At 34.6% G+C, this 22724-nt stretch overlaps 2 protein-coding genes across 2 annotated transcripts; both read right to left on the bottom strand.

Annotated features, from left to right (window-relative positions):
• Positions 1–1869: 1869 nt before the first annotated feature.
• Positions 1870–3438, bottom strand: LOC140175728 (serine/threonine-protein phosphatase 7 long form homolog). The gene is made up of 3 exons (XM_072204274.1): positions 2732–3438; positions 2549–2639; positions 1870–2451 (listed from the first exon to the last, which is right to left on the bottom strand). Exons 1-3 carry the CDS (start codon positions 3436–3438, stop codon positions 1870–1872), a joined length of 1380 nt encoding a protein of 459 aa, XP_072060375.1.
• Positions 3439–5201: 1763 nt separating this feature from the next.
• Positions 5202–17293, bottom strand: LOC112716175 (uncharacterized). The gene is made up of 21 exons (XM_025768037.2): positions 17077–17293; positions 16038–16981; positions 14961–15612; positions 14714–14800; positions 13554–13600; positions 13095–13204; positions 12902–13002; positions 12400–12492; positions 11079–11162; positions 10606–10689; positions 10282–10350; positions 9966–10025; positions 9173–9244; positions 8942–9049; positions 8643–8719; positions 8434–8517; positions 7391–7505; positions 7201–7290; positions 6560–6625; positions 6188–6283; positions 5202–5762 (listed from the first exon to the last, which is right to left on the bottom strand). The coding sequence occupies exons 1-21, from the start codon at positions 17173–17175 to the stop codon at positions 5631–5633; spliced, it is 3270 nt and encodes a 1089-aa protein (XP_025623822.1). The 5' UTR covers positions 17176–17293; the 3' UTR covers positions 5202–5630.
• Between the last annotated feature and the right edge of the window lie 5431 nt (positions 17294–22724).

A 22724-nucleotide genomic window follows, 5' to 3' on the forward strand; every position in this document is an offset into this window, starting at 1 on the left:
CGGTCCGATTAGTCTTGTTAAAAAATTTGAAATGAGAAGACGCGGTCGGACCGTCCGATTTGGTTGTTGCTGCTGTATACATATAAGTTACCTTTAGTACACAGTAGTTCGTCTTCCTCTTCTTCGTGCAGAGAGAAAAACCCAATAAGTTATGTAGCTTCTTTTTTTCTCTGGTTCTCCTTTTTTTTATTGTTGCAGAAATAGAGAAAAAAATATTGTTATTGAGAGTAGCTAGTATATCACTGTTAGTATGGATGATAGAGTTTGTTTGAAAGTGTATTATTTTGGGCAGATTTTATTACAAACGTATGAAGGAGTTCAATTTGTATGTGAAAATCCATTAGATATTATTATTCCATACATATTGTCGTTTGAGGAATTAAAAGGTGTGATTTGTGAGAAGATAGATCCTCGTTTATCTAGGAGAGTGTCGTGTATTTTGTACAGGTATCCTTTATCCGTATTTGGTGGGTTCGTACAATTTCAAACCAAGTACGTAACGGATGAAGCGAGCATGCATGAAATATTTTCAATATATATTGAAAATCATCATCGAATGTCGTGCATCGAGCTGTACATTGAGTTCGAGCAGTCGGAAGCGGACCGAAATATTGAATTGGAAGATTATGATAGTGATAGCGAGGAGGAATTTGAAAGTCATTATGAGATCGTTGGTTTAGGTGAAGAAGAAGATGAAGCTGACGGCACTATGAACGCAGATGTGGCGGAGGTGGCCAATGTATTGGCAAACCAACAACCGTTTCAAGAGCCTTCTTTCATGCGGTCATTGGATTTGGAGGCTATGCATGCACCGGAGTTTCCTCAATACATGAATGCAGGTATGTAAAGAAAGATAGTTATGTGATATGTGAATTACAATTTGTGTAACATGCCTTTGATTAATTTATTAGTTATTAGTTATTTAGTATGGACTATATTTACTAGGTGGTTAGGTAAATAAGATAGCTAACATGTAGACTATAATTATATATGTAAAAATGTAGTCACAATAACATAGTTAACATACTATATACACAGTTTGAAACTATAATAGTCACAATAAGCTAGTTAACATACTCTATACACACATTGAAACCATAATAGTCACAATAACTTAATTAACACACTCGATACAGACATTGAAACCATAATTGTAACAATAACCTAATTAACAAAATAAACCACACCAAACATTATTTTTTCATTGCTGACTTCACATCCTTGAATAACTTTTTGCACTTCTTTGCAACCCTGTTAAAAGCGGATGGGGTATACCGAGTAGCGCTCCTGCGTGGAGGATCGGTTCTAAGGTTGTAGCATTTTCCCTTTTCACTTGTAGCTGTACCTATCAGTTCAACATACATGCATGTTACAAATAAAAACTGAATGACAATAAATATACACAACAATGCTATATGTAATCAAAATTCTAGTAACAACTCACCTGTACTAGGTTCGGGATCATCACCATGGTCTTCATCTTCGTCCTCGTCGTCATCCTCATCCTCATCCTCATCCTCATCCTCATCGCTATCCGGATTATCTACCAGGTACTTATCAGTGTCATTATCAACTGCATTATTGGTCTCCTGAATTAGAGTCATTGAAATACGCCTATCTAGTCCACTTTGTAAGATTCCTCTCGTGGCATCAGCACTCCTAGACGAGTCAACAGACATTCTAGCTCCAGAATTTTCAGAGGAAGTGTGAACTCGAGGCATCGAATCGAATGACATCCTACGTGCAGTAATCCCAGTCGGATGCGCCAACTGGTCCGTGGGTATGTCATGAACATTTCCTGAATGTGAGTACCCTGGCCCTGGAGCCATGAAACCAAGCAGCTGGCTGAATGAGGCTTGCTCCCATGCATCAGCTTGTGGACCACTCCAATATTCTTTGATGTAACGGGACTGACTGTGTAAAATAATCTGATGGATGTGTTTGCGGCACATATTCCATACCACACTGAACCTCCTGTGGGACCGGTGGCGGTGGCGGTGGCGGTGCAGGCGGTTCTTGTTGGTGTTCTTCCTGATTATGAACTGGAGGACCCTCTGGATCCTCTTGAAATACGAGGTCCGATATCTGCAAGTGGGCACCGAATGCTCCACGGTACCAATGCATATAAATCTCCAAAGGATAATGTAAGGGCACTAAGTCATCAGCTAGAACATGACTATACCAATTGGTCCATTGCATAATCCAAAAAGAGTGGGTGTTGGACCAATCTTGATTCTTAGGTCCCGTTAGTACTTCCCCGTGTGATGTGCCTAGGTCCCACTCTTGAGTAGGAACGTCCTGGATCAAACCAAATTGCCTCTTGAATCGATTGGATGAATGCCACTCGATACATTCGAAAGATATAAGCGGCACTGTTGCACTCCAAACAACTGAATGTTGACGGATGTCTAGTGGAACCACGTCCGGCTCAATGAAGTCAATGCCATAAGCCTGCCACACAAACTGGACACATCGAGACTATCAAATGACTACACAACAATTAATTCATGTCTCAAACTAAAGCAACTACTAGTAGTTTACAACATACATGTCCTTCTTGCAAATCATCCAGTAACCTCCTGTAGTGCGCAAGCGTATGATATCGGTAAGCAAAATTCTCACGATCCCAGTTGCGCCACCTGCCGTCAAAAATCCCTTTTTTAATTTATTGTGTAAAAAATAGAATACAAATTCTAGTAGAGAAATCAACGCATACATTAATTCATTTTACCTGTTTGCGATCGGAAACACTCGAGGATTGCCAGGAATCGGGGCAAGAAATGGGAGACGGGTCCAAGCCCAAGTAAGCAAAAGTGTAAGCGGACCATCGATCTCCTTGCAGTTGACACGGGTTGCCCTACACAATGATCTGTTCAAGTGCGCGAGGCATGCAGAACCCCAACTATACTGTATGATCCCCGCAAAGTCACGGAGCAAAGGCAGAAATTTCCAATGCACCGCTGCACCAGACTTATCACCAAACAGAATTGTCCCAAATAACAACATTATGTGACACTTGACATACCTCTGAATCTGAATATCATCAGTCAATACTGTGCGATCCTTCAAACCCCTAAACCACGTCAGTTTTATAAAGCTTCCTCTACAGTCCCTGTTCCTCGGTGCAACTCCAAACTGGTGCAAGCACTCGGCCTCCATGGCCTCGAAACTACTCATCGTTGGTCCTGTAACCGGAACTCCGTTTGTCGGCAGACCAAGAATCATCGCCACATCCTCCAACGACACGGCACACTCACCAATCGAAAAATGGAAGGTGTGAGTCTCTGGACACCATCTCTCGATGAGAGCATTAACCATTGCTGACTGGCATTGAACGACTCCAATCTGAAAAACATGATAAAAACCAGTCTCTTGTAAATACGCCTCAACAATTGGGTTGTACCGGTCCGGCGATAAATAGTGATCACATAACAACATTCGTGAACCCTGCAATATCACATTTTTATTGTAACTATCAATACATAATTATATTAACAATGATCTGATTATACTCCATTATACATATATATATTTGTCTTTACATTACATTACAAAGCATACATATTATTATTATTATTGGTATATATATAATAATAATTATTATTATTATTAATTTTAAAAAGCCGATATTATTAATAATATTCATAAAACAACATATATAAATAAATCTATCTAGATTCGATCTTTTAAAATTGATAAAATTATCCTATTATTATTATCATCAGCGATCAAACCTAATTTATTAATTCTATTTTTAAACTAAAATAATACAGATTTGTATATATTCTAATCTAAAATCCACTTCCAGTTCAATACAATTAAAACAAAAATATATGAATTCAAATTTCCTTCAAACAAATAATAGTAATAAAAATAATAATAACAATAATATCCACAGATTAACAACAACAACAACAACAACAACAACAACAACAATAATAATAATAATAATAATAATTTAATTTCATTCATTCATCCAAACTAGCAAAAACATAATAACTAATCATAATAACAAAAAAATTCAAAATTTTTAAATTAATTATTCTTACTCTATTTCTAAATCCTTTAAATTTAACTAATTAGTTCTACTCTATTATTATTTTTATACTATTATTAAAATCTAATACATTATTCTATTTATTAAATCAAAATTTTAAATAATAAAAACTTACATAATCTGGGTGTCCAAGATAATTAACAATGTGAAGTTCTGGCTGATTCACTTCCTAAATTTTGGGTCTTCTTGGCATTGTCTTCAGTCCAATTTACAACTGCTGTGTGGTCTTTGTAGCCTTCAACAATGGAGATGGTCTGAGTTTGGGGAGCAAATAGAGAGAGTTTTGAGTGTGAGGCTGAAAGGGATGCTATGGAAGGTGGGGATACATTCAATTCAACTTTTGGAAGCGTTGGATTCAACCGGGGGAGCCTGCATGCGTGCCACGTGGAATGGGGAACGAAATCGGACCGATGGTTTTGTGTACCCCCGATTACAGTACTCGGTCCGTCCGATTTTGGTACCTCCATCGGACCGTTCGATTTCTCTTTCCCAGTGATCATCCAGCGGTGATTCACCCAACTCCCCCATAACTCAGCTATACACAACTATTTTCATCATATCAAAAATAAAAATCTCCCAACAACAATCTCAAATATATTTTAATCTTATAGAATTATAAGTAAGGTAGTTTTATATATTCATTCAATTATGTAATCTTATATTATTAAAATATAAATCTATTTTACATTGATCATGTAAATAGTCACTCAAAAAACGAATGTAAATAAATACTAATATATATATCCGTGTGATGTAACAAAAATATTTTTTATATTTAAAATAATGCTTCTAGAGAAATTTTTGTATGAATGTATTTAACTTATTTAACATATTTTCTATTTTTGTGATTATACATATATTTGACGAATTATTTTGCAAAATTCTCACAAAATATGAATTTTAACTTGGATCCATTTCTATAACACATTATGACAAATTTAAAAATATTTTTACAACTATTTCAATTCACCACAACTGGTAAATTCTAGCACAATAAAATTACCACCCTGCTGTATTATGCTCTTGATAAAGATGGAAAAAAAATGAAGCCAGATCTGATCCTTGAAAAATTGTAACTCCAACATTGCTACTACTCAATGCGTTTAGTTTAATTTATACGAATTATAAGCATGTGGAAACTAAATTAAATAAATGCAAAACCATTGATATGCTTTACTGAGTTTATTGTATGAGTCCTCTCATCAGTCATCAGCTTTATACAAAAGCCAACCAAGAGAATATTTTTATAAAGCTATAAACCCTTATGCTTACCAAAATCTCAGCCTTAAGGGTTTAACAAAAATATGTTTGGTACATTAAACAATTATATTTCTATATTTCAAAAATAAATAAATAAGATTGGCCTAAACATTATACAAAAACAAAATTCACTAGTCCAATGACTAATCTACACTTGGCGATCCCTAAAAAAATCTTCCAAAGCTTGTGTTAGAATTGCAAACCCTTGATAGGAAAAATGTTTGGACCCTGCTAGTACTTACTGGCAGATATTGATGTAATTAATCACAAGTACTCTGTGCTCCTTGCTATGTATATTATTATGGTCAAAACTTTAGAAAGCTTCAAGTGCTTCAATTTCATCAACTCTTTTAGGTTTACCTTTAGGTCTACCACATTTTCTAACATCTTTGCCTGATAAGAGCTCAAGAGCTTTTTCAAAGGTGACTTCACTTGGCTTCATATTCTGAATATCAATTAGAAAAAGGAAGGAAAATGAGAATAGAAGAAAAAAGTAAAAAGAAAAAAACACTCAAATTAAAGAACATCATAGGTAAGATGACAATATGCAGATCTTGCAAATGAGAAATTAATGGTAAAGGATAGTACCAACTTCACTACAAGTTAAAAACAGAGAACCAACATTAATTTATATATTGATCATTTTGGGGAAAAAATATATTAAAAACAACTTATAGAAAGGAACACATCTTACATGATACTTCAAGAATAAGAAATAGTTTCTAGTCTGTCAAGTCCTAAAGGATGCTAACTGATTTAAGTTTTAAATTCTCCATCAATTGTTGCAAAGAGCCGAAGACGGAAATGAAACAAAACAAAACCTACCGAAAAAGAAAATAAAGAGAGAAGAGGCTGAAAGTATAACCATACCTTAGGAACAGAAGCAATTGTGTGTCGATGTCTAACGGCAAACCCAACCCTTGCGAGCTTTAGTATTACAGGCTGTCCGTCCTTGGGATGGTTGCCCTAACCAGAAGCGAACATTAATTACTTGAGAGATTAAGCACATCCAGATACAAGGAAAGAGATAGATTTGTGAATTTAATGTGCTGTGTGAAAATCAAAGTCAAATTTTATACTAATGGGAGAAAAAATGTATGTTCAATGTGTCAAAAGTACATGTCAGAATAATTGAATAAACATAGACTATGCTTCTGAAAAAAAAAAAAAAAAGAAAAACCCTAAATTTGATATGCAAGAGCAATACAAATAGGAGAGCTCAAATTGAACCGAGAAGCTTACCAATGTCAATGGGTACTGTAGCAACTCAAGTGCATCTTCAAGGGTGATGGATTTCACATCTTTGATCTGAAACAACCCAAAATCTGTGAATATCTTCCTTTTAAATTTATGCATGCAAAGAAAATTCATTTAACAGCCACATTCAAAATGTGAAAGGGAAAACATAAAGCCAGATTTTTTTTTCTGTACTTATCATCATTATAATTCTATGATTCTATTGCACTTACACTGCCTTATTATCTTCTCCACAGTTTACCATCAACATCATATCTCAATGATCATATCAAATCAAACCCTAAAACCTTAACACCATACCTCCTACACTTCCCCGCTATAACCAGAAGAAGTACTACAAAACATTTTAACTAACATTATTTTCTTAAACCAGCTACATATAGTCACCACAATTCTCAGAAATTTCATCCTTGATTAAGTCAAGTAACATGAACTTTTCACATTGTCATTAGAACATTACATATTACATACTCTCTGAGCTTCCAACTTAGATTGCAAGAAATATAGTAAGTAGAGAAGTCTTTTAGTCACATATAAGCAATTAAAAAACTTAATACAACATCCAGAAAAATAAATATATGTTTTTAAAAAAATGCTCAAAGAGTTGAAATGTAAACAGGACATACATGAGAGACGGATGCTCTTTTAGGTATGTACCCCTTCCTGTCTTCCCCAAGCTGAACATAAAATCCGTAAGGACCACTTTTCAAGAGAACCTAAGGGAAAGTAGAGCCAATAATACACAACCGTTAGCATTCGGTACAAAAATTGAATCATCCCATAGAACATTGACTCAAGATCGGATCTTAAGCATACCTTTTCATTTGAAACACTATTAACACCCAGGACTTTTGGTTCTTCTATACGAGTGTTTAAATGAGGTGAATCTTCCTCCTCCTCCTCTGCACCATATAGTGTTTTAGCAATGTACCTGTTTTCAAAGCACACAAAAAAAAGTACCTGTTTTCAGCAATTGCAATAACCACTCATGATTTCTTCAAATTTCGGGGAACATAATATCACAAAAGGCAAATCCAAATTTGTATGGATATAACAATACTAACATTCTCACAATCTGGTTTAGAAACCATGAGCTCAGTGAGAAACAAGGGGTTTATTTGGTTTGTGAAAACATTTTTTGTTCATTTTCAATGTTTTTTACTTTTAGAATTTTGTAAAAGAAAAATTTGAAAATACATAATGAAAACAAATAACTGGATTTTATTGTGTTCTCTACGAAATCCCAAAACCAAAATCAATGAAAATGAAAACAGAAAATGTTTTTTCCAGCCAAATAGGCCCTAGACTACTGTATATAAAATTAAAATTGTATCCAAAAATCATACAGATTTGTTGGAGGTATACCCAAATGTATACTTTATTTGAATAACCCAAAAATATTAATAGAAGCAACATTGAGATAATGGGCAATCAAAATAGAAGCTCAAATGAACACAGGTAGAAGTTCAAATATCTGCTCCAATATTAAAGATAACTAAATAAATAGCACTAGTAGTAGTAATAATAAAAAATCTTTTAACTTTTCCAAGTTGAAGGGTAGGGTCATTTCCATATCGAAGGGTGTCAGGCAGTCATTAAGTAGAAAACCTTCAGCCATTTATTTATTTGGGTGCCACAATCTTTTGCTTCATGATTTATTTTAAATATATAACAAGAATAAAAAATTGGAATGAAACCATATAATATGCTCACATTGAGAAAAACATACTATTATTACTCATCATTCCTTCAAATCTATAAAGTAGCATAAAATGTGTATGATAACTAAATATGTAGTAAAATCAGTTAAATATTGGAAAATAAAACTTTTAGAAATAAATTTTCAATAAAATACTCACTTGCATCTTGGATGTTGATCACAACCTATAAAGTAGCCAGAACCAAATCTGCTTACTTTAAAAATTAATGTGCCTTCCATACAACTGAAACAAGTTCAGATAAAAAGATATCAAGACAATATCTGACAAGTGAATCTGGCAGCATAAGATGAATATAATGAACAAGGGATATTTTTATTTATTTATTTATTTATTTTTCTCAAACTTACCTTGGACAAACACGGGTCTGATCTGGGAGGGCGGAAAATAAATAGTCCCCAAATTTCTTTTCCAACATCTTCTCAACCTGCACGTATAAAAAACATTTCAATAGTTGATAAACTTAAATAACACAGCAGGTCAAGCATTTTATTTCTAGGCCATCACAGTCACAAACTAGACATGTAGTAATGGTATAATACAAATTACACAGTGCGCCGAAAACTTTGTCAGTAGAGAATATGAGGAAAATCAGAGCTTCAGATCTCCAAATATCAAGTTTTGAGCAGAGATTAGAACAAATTCATACCTGGTGAATATGAACACTAGAAGTACGCTCACAGTACAATTTAAACCGTGTCCAATAATCTCTAAGGAGGCCTTTCCATTCAGTTAATCCAGCAGAAACATTATCAAGCTGAATTCAGAATGAGAGATTGACTAAATAAATATGAAATAGGAGGTTAACACATGGCAAATAGCACGAGCATACAAGTTCATAATTTCTAGAGAAGAAAATAAACTTGAAAATATACAATACCTCTGTTTCCATATCAGCAGTGAAACTGTACTCTGTGACTTCTGAAAAGTGATGGGATAAAAATGCTGAAACCTAACATCACAGAAGCATACATGCACACTAATATATCACATCTCGTGTTATGCTTATACAGAACAAAAAGATAATAGGTAACATGAATTAAGTTCATAGAAAATTTGAAACTGAAAAGGTTAATTTATCCTGTTGTCTGTCACAATAGCAGAAGATATGTTCAGGCATTGAAAAGAAATGACTAATTAATAAAATATCTTCAATTAGAATAAAGATGAGGATAATGACATTCTTTGAAGTCATTCAGATACGCATAGGATGCAGAATTCAGCGTTTTGATATATTTTTTGGTCCACTCCATGTTCTATTTTGAGATATAGTGATATACTTTGTTTTGAAATCTACATTTAGCTTTTAACAACCACCATAATTTATAATATCTTCTATGGTTGATCAAGATATTCTTGATAATCAACTAATTAACACGTGGTTGATACAAATGACAAAAGCACGTTTTGGATGTGAATGGATCCTAACAGGTAAAAGTAGACCTCAGGATAACACATATGATGGGAACCAGAAATCTGATGATTAAACTTGGGAATAATTCACTAGAATTAAAATTCAGCCTAATACTGTGACAAAATTACAATTACAATATTAAATTAGTTTAAAATCTTCATTTTCGTCATAGTATTTGAATGGCACCAACAATGTAGCTACTATTAGCAATTTCATCTGTGACCAATAATAAATTCAAAGCTTAAATTCCAAAACTTACCATGCGGCCACGAAATTCAGGATACAGCACACGGCTTTTTACTGTCACGTAGTTTCTATCCTGAGGCAAGAGACACTTGAGGACTCAGAATCCACTAAAAGTGATATTAAAATTGAACAAATACATGCAGGTAGAGGAAATAAAAGAATTTTTACTATGTTGGAGTAAAAATTGAGCATAATAAATATCTTGAACAACCCAAAAATTGATTGACTAAATCACAAGTTGTAATTCAAATTGTTAGGATAATTGCGATAAAAGATAAATATCCTATAGTTATGGCTTATTGCAATTCACTCTACTGAATGTCACATACCTGTAAAACTTTCAATGTTGTTGCATATGTCGAAGGTCTGCCAATACCAAGCTCTTCAAGCTTCCTAACCTATAATATGAAATACCATAAGAGAATATCCAAAAAGGGGGAAACAAACAGAGAAGCTTGACAATATCATTTTGCAAAGGAATAAATTGAAAAATTACTAAGTGTTTCAAATTGGTCTCAGCACACAAAGGTTGTGTGTTCTTTTTCTTTTGAAAAAAAAAATCTACAATTCTAAACCCTAACAGCAGAACTATTCAAATACTGTACAAATAAACATTTTCGTTTAGTCCTAATTAAAGAAACATGATGACTTACCAATGATGCTTCAGTGTAACGTGGTGGTGGCTGTGTATGATGCTGATTGAGCTCTGTTTGAACAAGATGTAGTGGGTCCCCTGGCTGCAAAATGAATGTCAATGAAGAGCAATTTTTTGTAAAAGCTCTAATATGAAAACATGGGGGTATCTTTTATATAAATATATAGATTATAAAATTATAAACAATAAGGTAGCCAAATCATTAAACAAATGAAATTTTTATAATGCTCAAGTAAAAATATATAAAGGAACTCCAGATAAGAAGGAATAAAGTAATAGCATGATTCATTTAACAGCAAATCAAATAGTTTAGTTACAGATTTGATGTCTTATAAGGGCATTTGAAGTACTTATAATCAAAGACTAACGAGTATTTATAATGAGTATGGTTGCTACAGCAATACAAGTATGGCAGCTATTTAGAAGTAGCCATGCACCACAAAGAAAATATCAAATTTCAAGAAATATTACCTTCAAGGTATTTAGAACCTCAAAAACTTGATCACGATTGGCTCCATCACTCTCTTTATCTTGAACAGCTTCAGTATCAATGTCCTACAAGGGATAAAAGGCTATCCATAAGTTGAGAAACACATCCAGTCTACTGTCCTAGACATATAAAAGTATATGTGAACATTCTACATCACAGATGAAAAGTAATAGTGAAATAAAATCATTTCCGGGCCTGAATAGCAAATAGATGCTCCACACCACTCACAAGGATACAGCAAAGGTCAAATGCAATTGCAAGCTTCATTAAATATTGTTGTGATACCATATGTTATTTCCTTGTATATTTTGTAATTTTGTACAGATTTATTTTAGATATCTACACTTATTGTCGCATATATGATTGGATGTAATTTAGGAAAATTAGTATGCGACAATTATTAGGCAACTCCTGTCAAATTCTCATTATTCTTATATTATCTTCTTACAAGTAATATTTAGAATGGTAGATGTAATTTCCATCTGATTCACAAGCAAAGAATAAACTCTTATCATTTGGTGCACATATAAAACAACATATGCATATAATTATGCCTTTTTTGTCCTGCAACCTTAGATCAGTTCTTATTGACTAGGTTTGCTGGGTTTGGAGGCAGGAAAGTGGGAATATCTTTGTGGCACTGTGCAGTATATGTCACTATTTGGATTACTTGGTCGGAGCGCAATGCACACTCTTTCATTGACAATTTTTTTCTGACAAGTAAGCATTATGGGAGAGATTCGAAAACTATGCTTCATGGACAAGTCTTTTATTTGTTTTGCTTTTGTATACAGGAAGTCCTATCCTCTATATTGTATTATTCTTCTCTTAATGATATATATATAAGACAGAAAATCTTTTGGGGTTCAATATCAAAAAATTCTTTCAAAAGAAATTCTACCTCCAATTTATGGGGTTCAACATCAAAAAATTTCTGTCGAACATATAGTGAACTTTGAAAATTTATTCTTGAAATTTATATCTAGATCTTATTCAAAGTTAAAACAAGATTATTGCCAGCAAACATTCTCTTTAAACCATATAGAAACACTCTAGCAACTCACTAGTATGGAAGAGCCTCAAATTCGTAAACTAACAAAAAGATTTTCACAATTTTATATAACTAACTGGAACCTTAAAACAATACTACTGGGTGACTTATTTGAGAGAAAATATCAATGATAAAAAAATAATTCATTGTTATTTGAAAGCACAATAATGATATATAAAAGATTATAAAACCAAGAAAAAGCTAAGTAGAATCAATTCTCAGTGCCACCAACATGCTGGAAAAAACCATACCGTAAAAACTGCCCGGTATCCAGGAAAGTCAACTCGTGAGCTGGAAGATCGTAACATAATAGACTCATCTGCATTTCCAATATCAAGTTGTATCTGGAATTGAAAAGATGTTAGGTAACATATCTGATTAAAAATAACATCTGGCTTAAGCAGATTAACTTTATATACGGGAAACTATAATTTTCAAAGAATAATGGTAATGACCTTTCTCTAGAACACACACACAAAATTTACCAGAAAGCACCTCAGATATTATCAAAGCAGCCAATGAAGCTAGACTGGAAATCGACCAATCTAGTTCAATTGTGGTTGCTACCAACATGTATATACAATATAGAAGACACTGGCAAGGTGCCACAATTAATAGTATACAACAAAAAGGTAGCAGCAATTCAAATTCTACTTAATCTCCAACAGACAATTAGCCCAGCATAAACTAGAAAGGGAAAGATGTTTAATGTGTACTATAAGGCCAACGATGAAACGAATTCAGTAGTTGAACCTGCTCAAAGATAGCTTGTGTCATCTGACATGAAACTGTCCGTGACCAGATAAGTGTGTATAGCTTCAAGGAATCTTCATCTAGTACCCCAACAAGCATTGCTGACAAGCCATCCAAAAGTTTATTGTTAGCTATCACCCTCAGTTCCATTCACCATTAAAGTAATTATTTATGAAAAAATGCATCATATTACATGGCAACTTGTGAATGTCAGTGGGTCTAATGGCTTCATGAGCCTCTTGTGCATTTTTCACCTTTTTTAAAAACCTTGGTGCACTTTGTGGGACAAAATCTTGTCCATACCTGCATCAAGTAAATTCTAGTCAAGTACATAAAGGCAATCATAAGTGCGCATTCAAATACAAAAAATATAATGTGGCATTAAACATAGTTTATTAAGCAGATGTTCCCATAAATGCCTTCCATATAAAGAAAGATATAAATTTTAACGTGTTAGAAAGCCAGACTATGAGGGAACTAAAGTTTATTAGAATACAATCAATCCTGCATGTGAACTGACCTTTTATGCAATAAATATGTTAACTATTAGCAGGAGTGAAATTGCTATTTTCTACTTCCTATTGAAGTGGTAATAAAATCTAAAGTAATGAAATTGAAAGCAAGAATAAATGTATGGATATGTCGATATCACCTCTCAACAATTAGCGACCGTATATTGGCAACAGCTTCATCAGAAATCTAAGGAAGAAAGTTCAAAGTGAAACATCAAATAAGGAAATGATCATCTGATCTGGACAAAATTATATAACAGACAAAGATACTTTGAATTGTCATCCACATATGCCAAACTATAACTAAAAACAAAATTGTGATCTAATTTAGGAAACACAAGGACAGATTAGTGATCACATTTAAAAATCCAAGATTTATGGCGTTATTTAACCAGAAGCACAGTGATTTGCAAATTCTTTTAAAAAGCCAAAGGGTTCACTGTAGACTTTTATAGGAAAATTTTACCGTGTGCCAACATAAACACTCATGCAGACCAACATGCCCATCTTCTCTTAACAATCAACTTCTAGAACTAAGGGCCAATTTGAATAGGTTCATAAGTGACTTTTTTTTAACTTTTAACTTATGAAAAGTTATAGAAAACTCACTTGTGACTTTCTAAAAAGTCATTTAAAGTGCTTATAGAGAAGTTAAAAAAAATTACTTTTCCTATAATACAAAGCTTTTTATCACTCTTCTTTTAAAATAAATACTTTTGTGACTAAAAAACCAAACACAAAATAACTTATTTATAAGTTATGGCCTAGTTTATCCAAACAGCTTAATTAAGCTCCTTTTGAAAAAAGAGCTTAAACAATAAATACTTATATTAAAAGTAGCTTATAAATAAGTTATTTTGTGTTTGGTTTTTTAGTCCTAAAAGTGCTTATTTTAAAATAGTGATAAAAAAGTTTTTATTATAAGAGAAGTCATTTTTTTAACTTCTCCATAAGCACTTAAATAGCTTTTTAGAAAGTTACAATTTGGTTTTGAAATTGCACCAAACATTAATGCTATAACTTTTCATAAGTTAAAAGTTAAAAAAAGTTACTTATGGACATATCCAAAAGAGCTTATGTTTTAAGCTCTTTTGGAAGCTTAATTAAGTTGTTTATTCAAACTGACCCTAAGTAAACAAAGAATTGTACAACATTAATGGGGGGAATATATCACCATGGCAGAAGCTTTAGATGTTTTGGTCTTTTGGACTATGATATATTGATAATTTGATATATATCTAAAGCATATAGAGCAGCTCGAAGCATTTGACTATAGTCATGCAACCAGAGTGATACATACATGAAGTCCATCAGTTCTGATGTATGTTATCAAACCAACTGCATTACCATCAGACAACTCAACTCCCTCATATAGTTTTTGAGCAAGCTGCATTCATAAGACAAAACAAATTAATGATAGAGGTAATTCTAGAAAAATTCAAAGTTAGGAATGAAGTATTAAATGCACAAGGAAGAAAATTAAAAAACAAAAAATAAAAAATTTCTTAGTCATTACAGCCATAATTATGCCGAGTGGATACTTGTACCTTCATGGTGTAACTTGCTGCGAAATTCAATTTGTTTGCAGCATCTTGCTGAAGTGTGGATGTTATATACGGTGTCGGAGGATTTCTTCGAAATTTGCTCCTTTTCAAGTTAGCAATCTTAAAATCTGCCTTGATTATTTTGTTTTCAATATCTTTTGCCTCTTTATCAGAAGCAATTGAAAATTGATTCAACCTTGCCGAATCAAAATGGGTCAAATGAGCAGGAAAGATAAGATCCTTGTTTGATCCTGACTCTTTCTTCTTTAATTGGGCCGCCACACTCCAATACTCCCTCGGTTTAAATTCATCAATTTCCATCTCTCTATCACATATAATGGAAAGCGCTGCAGATTGAACTCTTCCTGCTGATTGGCATCCTGGTAACTTCCTCCATAGTAATGGAGAGATGTTAAACCCAATCAAATAATCAAGGGCTCGCCGTGCAAGATATGCATGCACTAAATTCACATCCACCTTTCTTGGTGCTTGCATTGCTGCTTTTATAGATTGTTCAGTTATTTCATGAAAGACAACCCTCGCTAAAGAAAGATTATCGTGCAGAGCACCTTGTTGTTGCAACATCTCTATGATGTGCCAAGCGATAGCCTCTCCCTCGCGATCAGGATCTGATGCAAGAATAAGGTTTTCTGCTCTGAGGAACAAGGTCAAATGAATTACGCAGGAGACATGTTGTCAGCCACTCACATATAAACAACATTGCACAGAATTAATCCAATACAAGTAAAAACGACACAAGTGCATCATTCTAAGTCTGATAACTTCATATTGAACAGCCATCTAGAATAAATGCATTTTACATAGGTAGAAGTATTTGTCTTTCATAATCATTAACCACTACCTCAAAAGTCTCAAATACAATAACACATGATCATATCTAAATTAGGGTTTCCTTTGACCACCTCATATATGGTCTTCTTGAATCTTTCTCTACCTTTCGCCCTGTCTACTGCCCAATTGTAATACCATATATATACATTTACATTTTCACAAACAAAACTATGCACTTATGGCGTATGAACCAGTGCTGCTGGAAACAAGAGGTATGGAAGAATTTACCTGCTCAGTGCAACACTGATGGTCTTCAGATGAGTCCAGGCAGGTGACGGAACCTCCCACACCATACTGAAATCTTCATCGGGTCGCACAGATCCAGACCTAGCAGCCAAGTCTCTTACATGACCATAGCTCGGCAATACTTCATACATATCACCAAGGTATCTCTGAATAACCTTCGCTTTCGTGACAGACTCCACAACCACCACACACTTTCCACTTGCAGGATACACCGGCTTATCAGTAAATTTCCCCGGCATTTCCACCTGTTCAATCGCACTACAGCTCTTGCTTTGCTTGTTAGAAGCAGAATCATTTTGCATTTCTTCAATACTACTACTACTACTAATCTCAACCTTCTTCTTCTTCGTTTTACTAGTACTCAATTTCTTCTTCCCTTTGGAAGATTTTTTAGAACCTTCCACAGCATCAACCTCTTTCGGAGAACTGCTAGCAGCAGACTTCTTGCTACTTTTCTTGCTTGTTGATTGCTTCTTCTTCTTAGCACTCACTTTTTCAGATTCCTGCTTATCACTCTCAACGGGCTCCGTCTTCGCCTTCGCCGCCTTTCCCTCTTTCTTATCCTTCTTCTCTTCAACTAAACCTTCTTTCGACGCAGCAGCAACAGCAGCAGCACTAGAACTCAACCTCTTCTTATTACGATTATAATTACTATCCGAAACTTTAGACGAAAACCTCTTACTGAAAACCCCATCACTAATCAAACTCAACGAGAACCTGAATTCACGGCTAGAAACAGAACACCTAGAACCGTTACCAATGCTACCGAAGCAACGAAGGTGCGGCGCAACGCAATTCGCCGCCGCTCGAAAATGTAAACGGAGGAAACAGTTCTGACATTGGAGATTGCTGTTGCTATTTGCAATGCCTATCGGAGAATAAGGAAAGCGAGAAACCGGGGAATTATGAAGAGCCTTGAATTGCAACTGGAAGATGCAAAAATAATAAAAATGAAAATGTTATTGCATAATAAGTATTGGAAATAAAATAAAAACGAAGTAAGGGGATGGTTAGTGATTACCATGAAGTGGCGAAGGGAGAGAGAAGATGAAGAGGGAGAGGTGAGAGAGTAGGAAGGGGCTGAGGAAGTGAAGAGCAAGCTTCTTTGGAGCTGAAACATCGTTAAGAAGCCGCGTTCATTTCAGAAGAAGAGAATGGAGGTGAGTGATAAAGCGCGGCTGTGACTGCTCAAGCTTACTAGAAGGGTAGAGGGTTTAACAACTTATCCTTGTAAACTTAAGATTAAATTAAAACACATAAGTTAATTTAAAAGTATTAATACAAATATTTATTTATCTATTTATTTACTTACTCAATATACTTAATATCTATTAATTTACTTAATTACTTATACTCTGAATTGTGAGAGTAACACGAATTTGTGTTCAAATCCTACTAAATCATGTTATCTCATGTTTAAAAAATAACCGATAACAATGTAAAGACAATCATTTAGTACCATTTTCAAAAAATTTATTTACATGAAATTTCATTATAACATATATAATTAAAACCTATATATAATTAAAGGTGACAACATTATCCGAATATGAGAGTATTTACCTCGTTTTTATCTAGTCATGTTGGATAATTACCTGACCTGATACGAGATAAGTTTTTTAATGAGGAGGATCTTCAACTGGTCAGAAAAGATCGAGTGTAGGAAATACATATTTTTATCCCCCTGTTATATATATAATATATGTAAAAAATTAATAAAATGATTAATAATATTGTTTAAGAGGTAAATACTAAGTCGATAGTCGAAAAATTCTAGCGTTGACAAAGTAGTACCCAATAGATATTATTAATGAAATGGCCTTAAAAGAAATTAAAATTTGACAAGTGTGTCCCTAAGTTCGTCCAAACATTTCTTGTAAAACCCGTATAATTAGCGAATAATTAACTCGTAAATTAAAATATATTCTAGAAAATTAGAAATGAGATTTTTATGGTTTAATATAGTAGAAAAAATTAAAACGATAATTTCGACACTAATTTTAAAAAATTTGGCTCAAGATTAGACATAACGGACCGAACTGACCGAACCGGGTCCAAATCGGACCAGTAGGCCCAACCAAGTTCAACCTAAAACCTTTAAACAGCACTCTCTCTCCTCTTTTAAATCCCAAATGGGCAGCCAAGGAGGAAGAACCTTCTTCCAAAAATCACAAACCACCATTTGTGATTCAAATTGACATAACTTTTGATCCAGAGCTCCGATTGCCGTACCGTTTGCGACCACACGTTCACCACGTCGAACTCTACAAAGTCCACAACTTTGTTTTTGAGGTAAACCACGATTTCCTCTCTGAAATTCCAGCCTTAATTTCGAAATTTTGGGTGAAAAATGTTGAGATTTGTGAGCTCTTGATGTTATAGAATCCAACTAGCTTGAAGGAGAGGCTTAATCTTATCTCCTTGATCCTTGAGTGTGGTAAGATTCTCAATCCTAGTGAAATTTATTGGTTTATGATGTTTGGGTATTGAGTGGGTATGTTTGAATGTGGTATTGTGGTTTGGGTATGTTGGGGCTTGACTGAAGTCTTGGAAAGCTTGGAAAATGGCTTTTGTGTGCTAAAAATGGAGGTGTTGAAGCCTTGAGAGCTTGTGAAAAAGTGGTTTAGAGGTGTTCCAAGTTGAGCGGAGAATCGACCAAGGTATGGTTTCGGTTTCCTATATCTAAAATGTAATGTGGTGTGAAAACTTAGGCTAGAGACCCTAAGATAGCATTTAGACTATTGATGTTATTGATTGGTTGAGATGAATTGTGTTGTTATGTATGTAATTAGTGGATTTTGGATTTTTGATAGTATGATGTATCAGAGACATGCATGTTTTGATATGTGCTTAATGGTTGATTGAGATTGAATTGTGGGTGAAACCATATTGATGGTGAGGATGATATTGATTGTATGTATTGATGGTTGACAGAATTGGTATTGTTGAAAATTAGAATGAGGAAAGATATATGACATGATATTTTGTATGAAATTGAGTTATTTGATTGAGATTGGTTAAAATGGTGGATTGGTGGATTGTGAATTTAATAACAATGTTAACATATGAGTTGAGGAGGCTTGAAGTTGATTTTTGGTAAGTTTTTGTTGGTTTTGAAAGGGGTTGAAATTGGTTTGTTTTGAAAATGGAATTTTGTGGATTTGTATGAAATTGTCATTTTTTGTCTACTTTGATAGAGCACAACTTGGTCTCTGGATTCCCGATTTCTGTCAAACTTATTTAGAAATGAAATTGGATCCGAGATGTTTATGCCGTTCGAAGAACGGATGGAAAATAATTTGAAACGAAAAAGTTATGCCCGTCGAAAGTTTAGGGTTTGAAAATGTAATTCTTCAACTTTTTAAACTAAGTAAAATTTTTGGCAAATCGTACTCTCACGCGCACGCGTGGCCGACGTGCACGCGTCATCACAATTTTTACTCCCCCACGCATGCGCCTGGCCGACGCATATGCGTCCCTGTATGGATGTAGGTGCGTAGTAGAAAATCCAGAGAGTTTGATGGTACTGTATTGGTTTTGTGCGAAGAGCACAAAACGCACTCACGCGTACGCGTGGCTGACGCGCACGCGTCACTCTACCTCTCTGCTTCCCATGCATGCACATGGGCGATGCTCACGTGTCACTTTACTTTTCCGCCTTCCATGCGTGCGCATGGGAAGATGCGCATGGGTGACCACGTTTTCACCAAAAACTGATTTTTGAGTTTTAAAGCCAAATTTTAGACTTTTAAGCCTCCATTCTCACCCTTTATGTCATATATCCTTATAGTATGCCTATTGATGAGAATAAGTTACGAAATATGGTAACTTGTAGATGAAGTAAGAGAAGAATTAATGATGAGTGATGATTAAAGATAATTGTGTGAGATGCGAAGGATGATGCTAGAAGTGTTGTATATGCCATGAGCTGAAGGGCTGTAATTGTTAATAAATTGTGGCTAATTATGGATTGTATTATGAGTTGAATGGATGAGTTATTATTGAATTATGGCTGAGTATGATTGCATATATGCTTATTGAATGAAGTGTGAATGTTGCACTTCCACTATCTGAGATACGAGTTTCACTGGGTGAAAGTAGTGGCTAGCCACCACGTGTTCTAGGTGGAGACTCGATACTCTGCTGACCCTATGTCGTAAGTGTGGCCGAACACTATGAGAGTTCCTGATGAGCTCGCCCCCGTGGATAAACACCATTGTGGGTGTTGTGTATATGTATTGACAATTAAGGTTGAGGATAACTTGAGTTGGGGATGCACGACAGAGGGACAGTCCAATGGTTAGCTACTAGGACTTTTCGGGTTGGCTTTATAACCGACAGAAGAGACTCATCAGCCACTAGGACAGGCATACATCATATGCATTATATGTGATTTGTTTGGAATGCCTAATTGACTGCATAGTTACTGCTAATTGTCTAACTTCTGTATTTGCTTCCTACTTGTGAATTTCTTTGTTTGATATGTAATTGTGTTTGTGATATCAAATTACTGGTGGCGGTTGGGAGGTTCGAAGGATTCGGAAAGGGGAGTTTTAGTTAGACTGAAGATCCTTAGTTAGTTGCCTATTTTCGTTTCTCATGGTTTAGTTATATTTATACGCTTAGATTATGAATTGGGAGTTTTAGGATTGCCTTCGACTTTTCCAGGACATTACATGTTAGATATTTGGGCACTGTTACCATGCTGAGAACCTCCTATTCTCACTCATGCAGATTTTGTGATTTTCAGATGCAGGACGTGAGGCTCCTCGCTGAGGCATGCTGGAGACTTCTGGTTTAGCGAAGATCTTTAACTCTCGGGACTCTATTTTGGTTTTTATGTACTTACTTAGATACTTATTATCTCCATTATATATATATATATATATATATATATATATATATATATATATATATATATATATATATATATTGACTCCTCTTAAAGGTTATTTTGGAAAAACAGGTTTTGTAGCTTGTCCTTTGGGTTTCTTTTGGGTTCCTTGCTTTATATATGTATGTATACTTCTATGCTCGAACCGATTACCTTCGAAAGTCGGGTCTTGAGCTTTGATATCCATATTTTTTGCACTCTCTCGTATATACACTCACGTTAGCTTATCCTTTATCTGTTTCGTTATGTTATCGATCGGAGTGTTGCGCTTTTCAATTTAACAATTTTGTTTTACCCCTTTCTCTACAAAGGCTCCTAGTTATAAATATTGTTCACACTACTATATATACTAAATTTTATTTTAGATGTCATAATACCTCGCTACCTCTGTTTTATGACTTAAGCATAAGACTCTGTGTGGTAGGGTGTTACATTTCTCAATGAGAATGATGCTGAGATGGTCACTGTATTTTGATGATATGGCAACATCTAAACCTAATTACCGAGTTATCTTTTTTAATTAATTAAAAGTAAAGCCTAATTGGAATTTTCATTCCCCAATTTAATTTAATTTTTCCGTAACCCTAATTTTCAGTTCTGCACTCTTATTCCTTCCAAATTGGTATCATTTCTGTTGTAGGCCATGGCTTCTTCTGTGGTGTTGAAGGTTCCGAGCCAAACGAATACCTTGTTTGGGATCACAAATCTTCACCACCCATTTTTTCTATAAACGCTGTCTAATCCCTTTGTAAAGGTTCTTCCTCTGCCTCTTCGTAGGGGGCATGTCGTTCTCCAGATTTTGTTCCCTAGTTGTTTGACAAAAACCACCTTTAGAAAATCCAACCAACAAAAGAAAGAAAGAACGAGAAAATGTGAGAAGAGCACTGACCTGGTGGCAAAGAAATTTGTTGAGAGAGATGTGTTTTGGAGATGATAATGAGAGAAAATCGAAATCAAAGTCATCACCTTGGTTGTTAGAAAATGAGTTAGGCTAGGTTTCAGAGGCAATAAGATGAAGAGAACGATTGTAGGGGATGAACTCAACGATCATGGCATTGTCACACATGCTTAGCTTCTTGTGTTTGATCCTCCTGAACATTATTATTTGTGTTATGCGTATGAAAAAATGAAGATATTTTTTAAGGAAGAGGGTTTTGGGGTTAAGAATGTATTGTGAGTTGTGAGGACCTTCATTCCTGTTAGAACTCCATTGTTGATGATTATTGTTCATAACTAATTTTCAAATTATTCAAGGTTTTAAGAAGCATGAAAAATGAACCAAAGAGACTGAAAAAAAGAGGAACCTATGCCGTCACGGGTTGGTGGTCACAGATCGACAGAGACGCAGTTGCAACAGCAAAGTAAGACGAGACAAGAAAAGGAAGAGGGGAACGAAGACAACGAGAAGTGACGAAAATAGCGAGAAGTGATGTGAGAGTGGTTCAAGATTTTGGCGAGAGCTCCAGCCTCCAGCGAGGGTGAAGGTTAGTATGAATTAGTAATTTTCCAGGTTGGATTTGGCTTTACTAATTAAAAAATCCATCTAAGTATATAGATTAACAAGATTGTCATATCACTAAAATACGGTGGTCAATTCAGCATCATTCTCATCGAAAATAAACTCCAGCAAGCTTAGGAGCACGCTTGTCACATTTTAATTTCTTTTAGAGATCATTTTGTCAAAAACATTTATTAGGTACCATTTTGTTAGCGTCAGAATTTTTTGAGTATAGATTTAGTATTTATCTCGATTGTTTAATATTATATTATTTTTA

This window comes from Arachis hypogaea, chromosome 10, assembly GCF_003086295.3.
Source record: "Arachis hypogaea cultivar Tifrunner chromosome 10, arahy.Tifrunner.gnm2.J5K5, whole genome shotgun sequence".
NCBI lineage: Eukaryota > Viridiplantae > Streptophyta > Magnoliopsida > Fabales > Fabaceae > Arachis > Arachis hypogaea.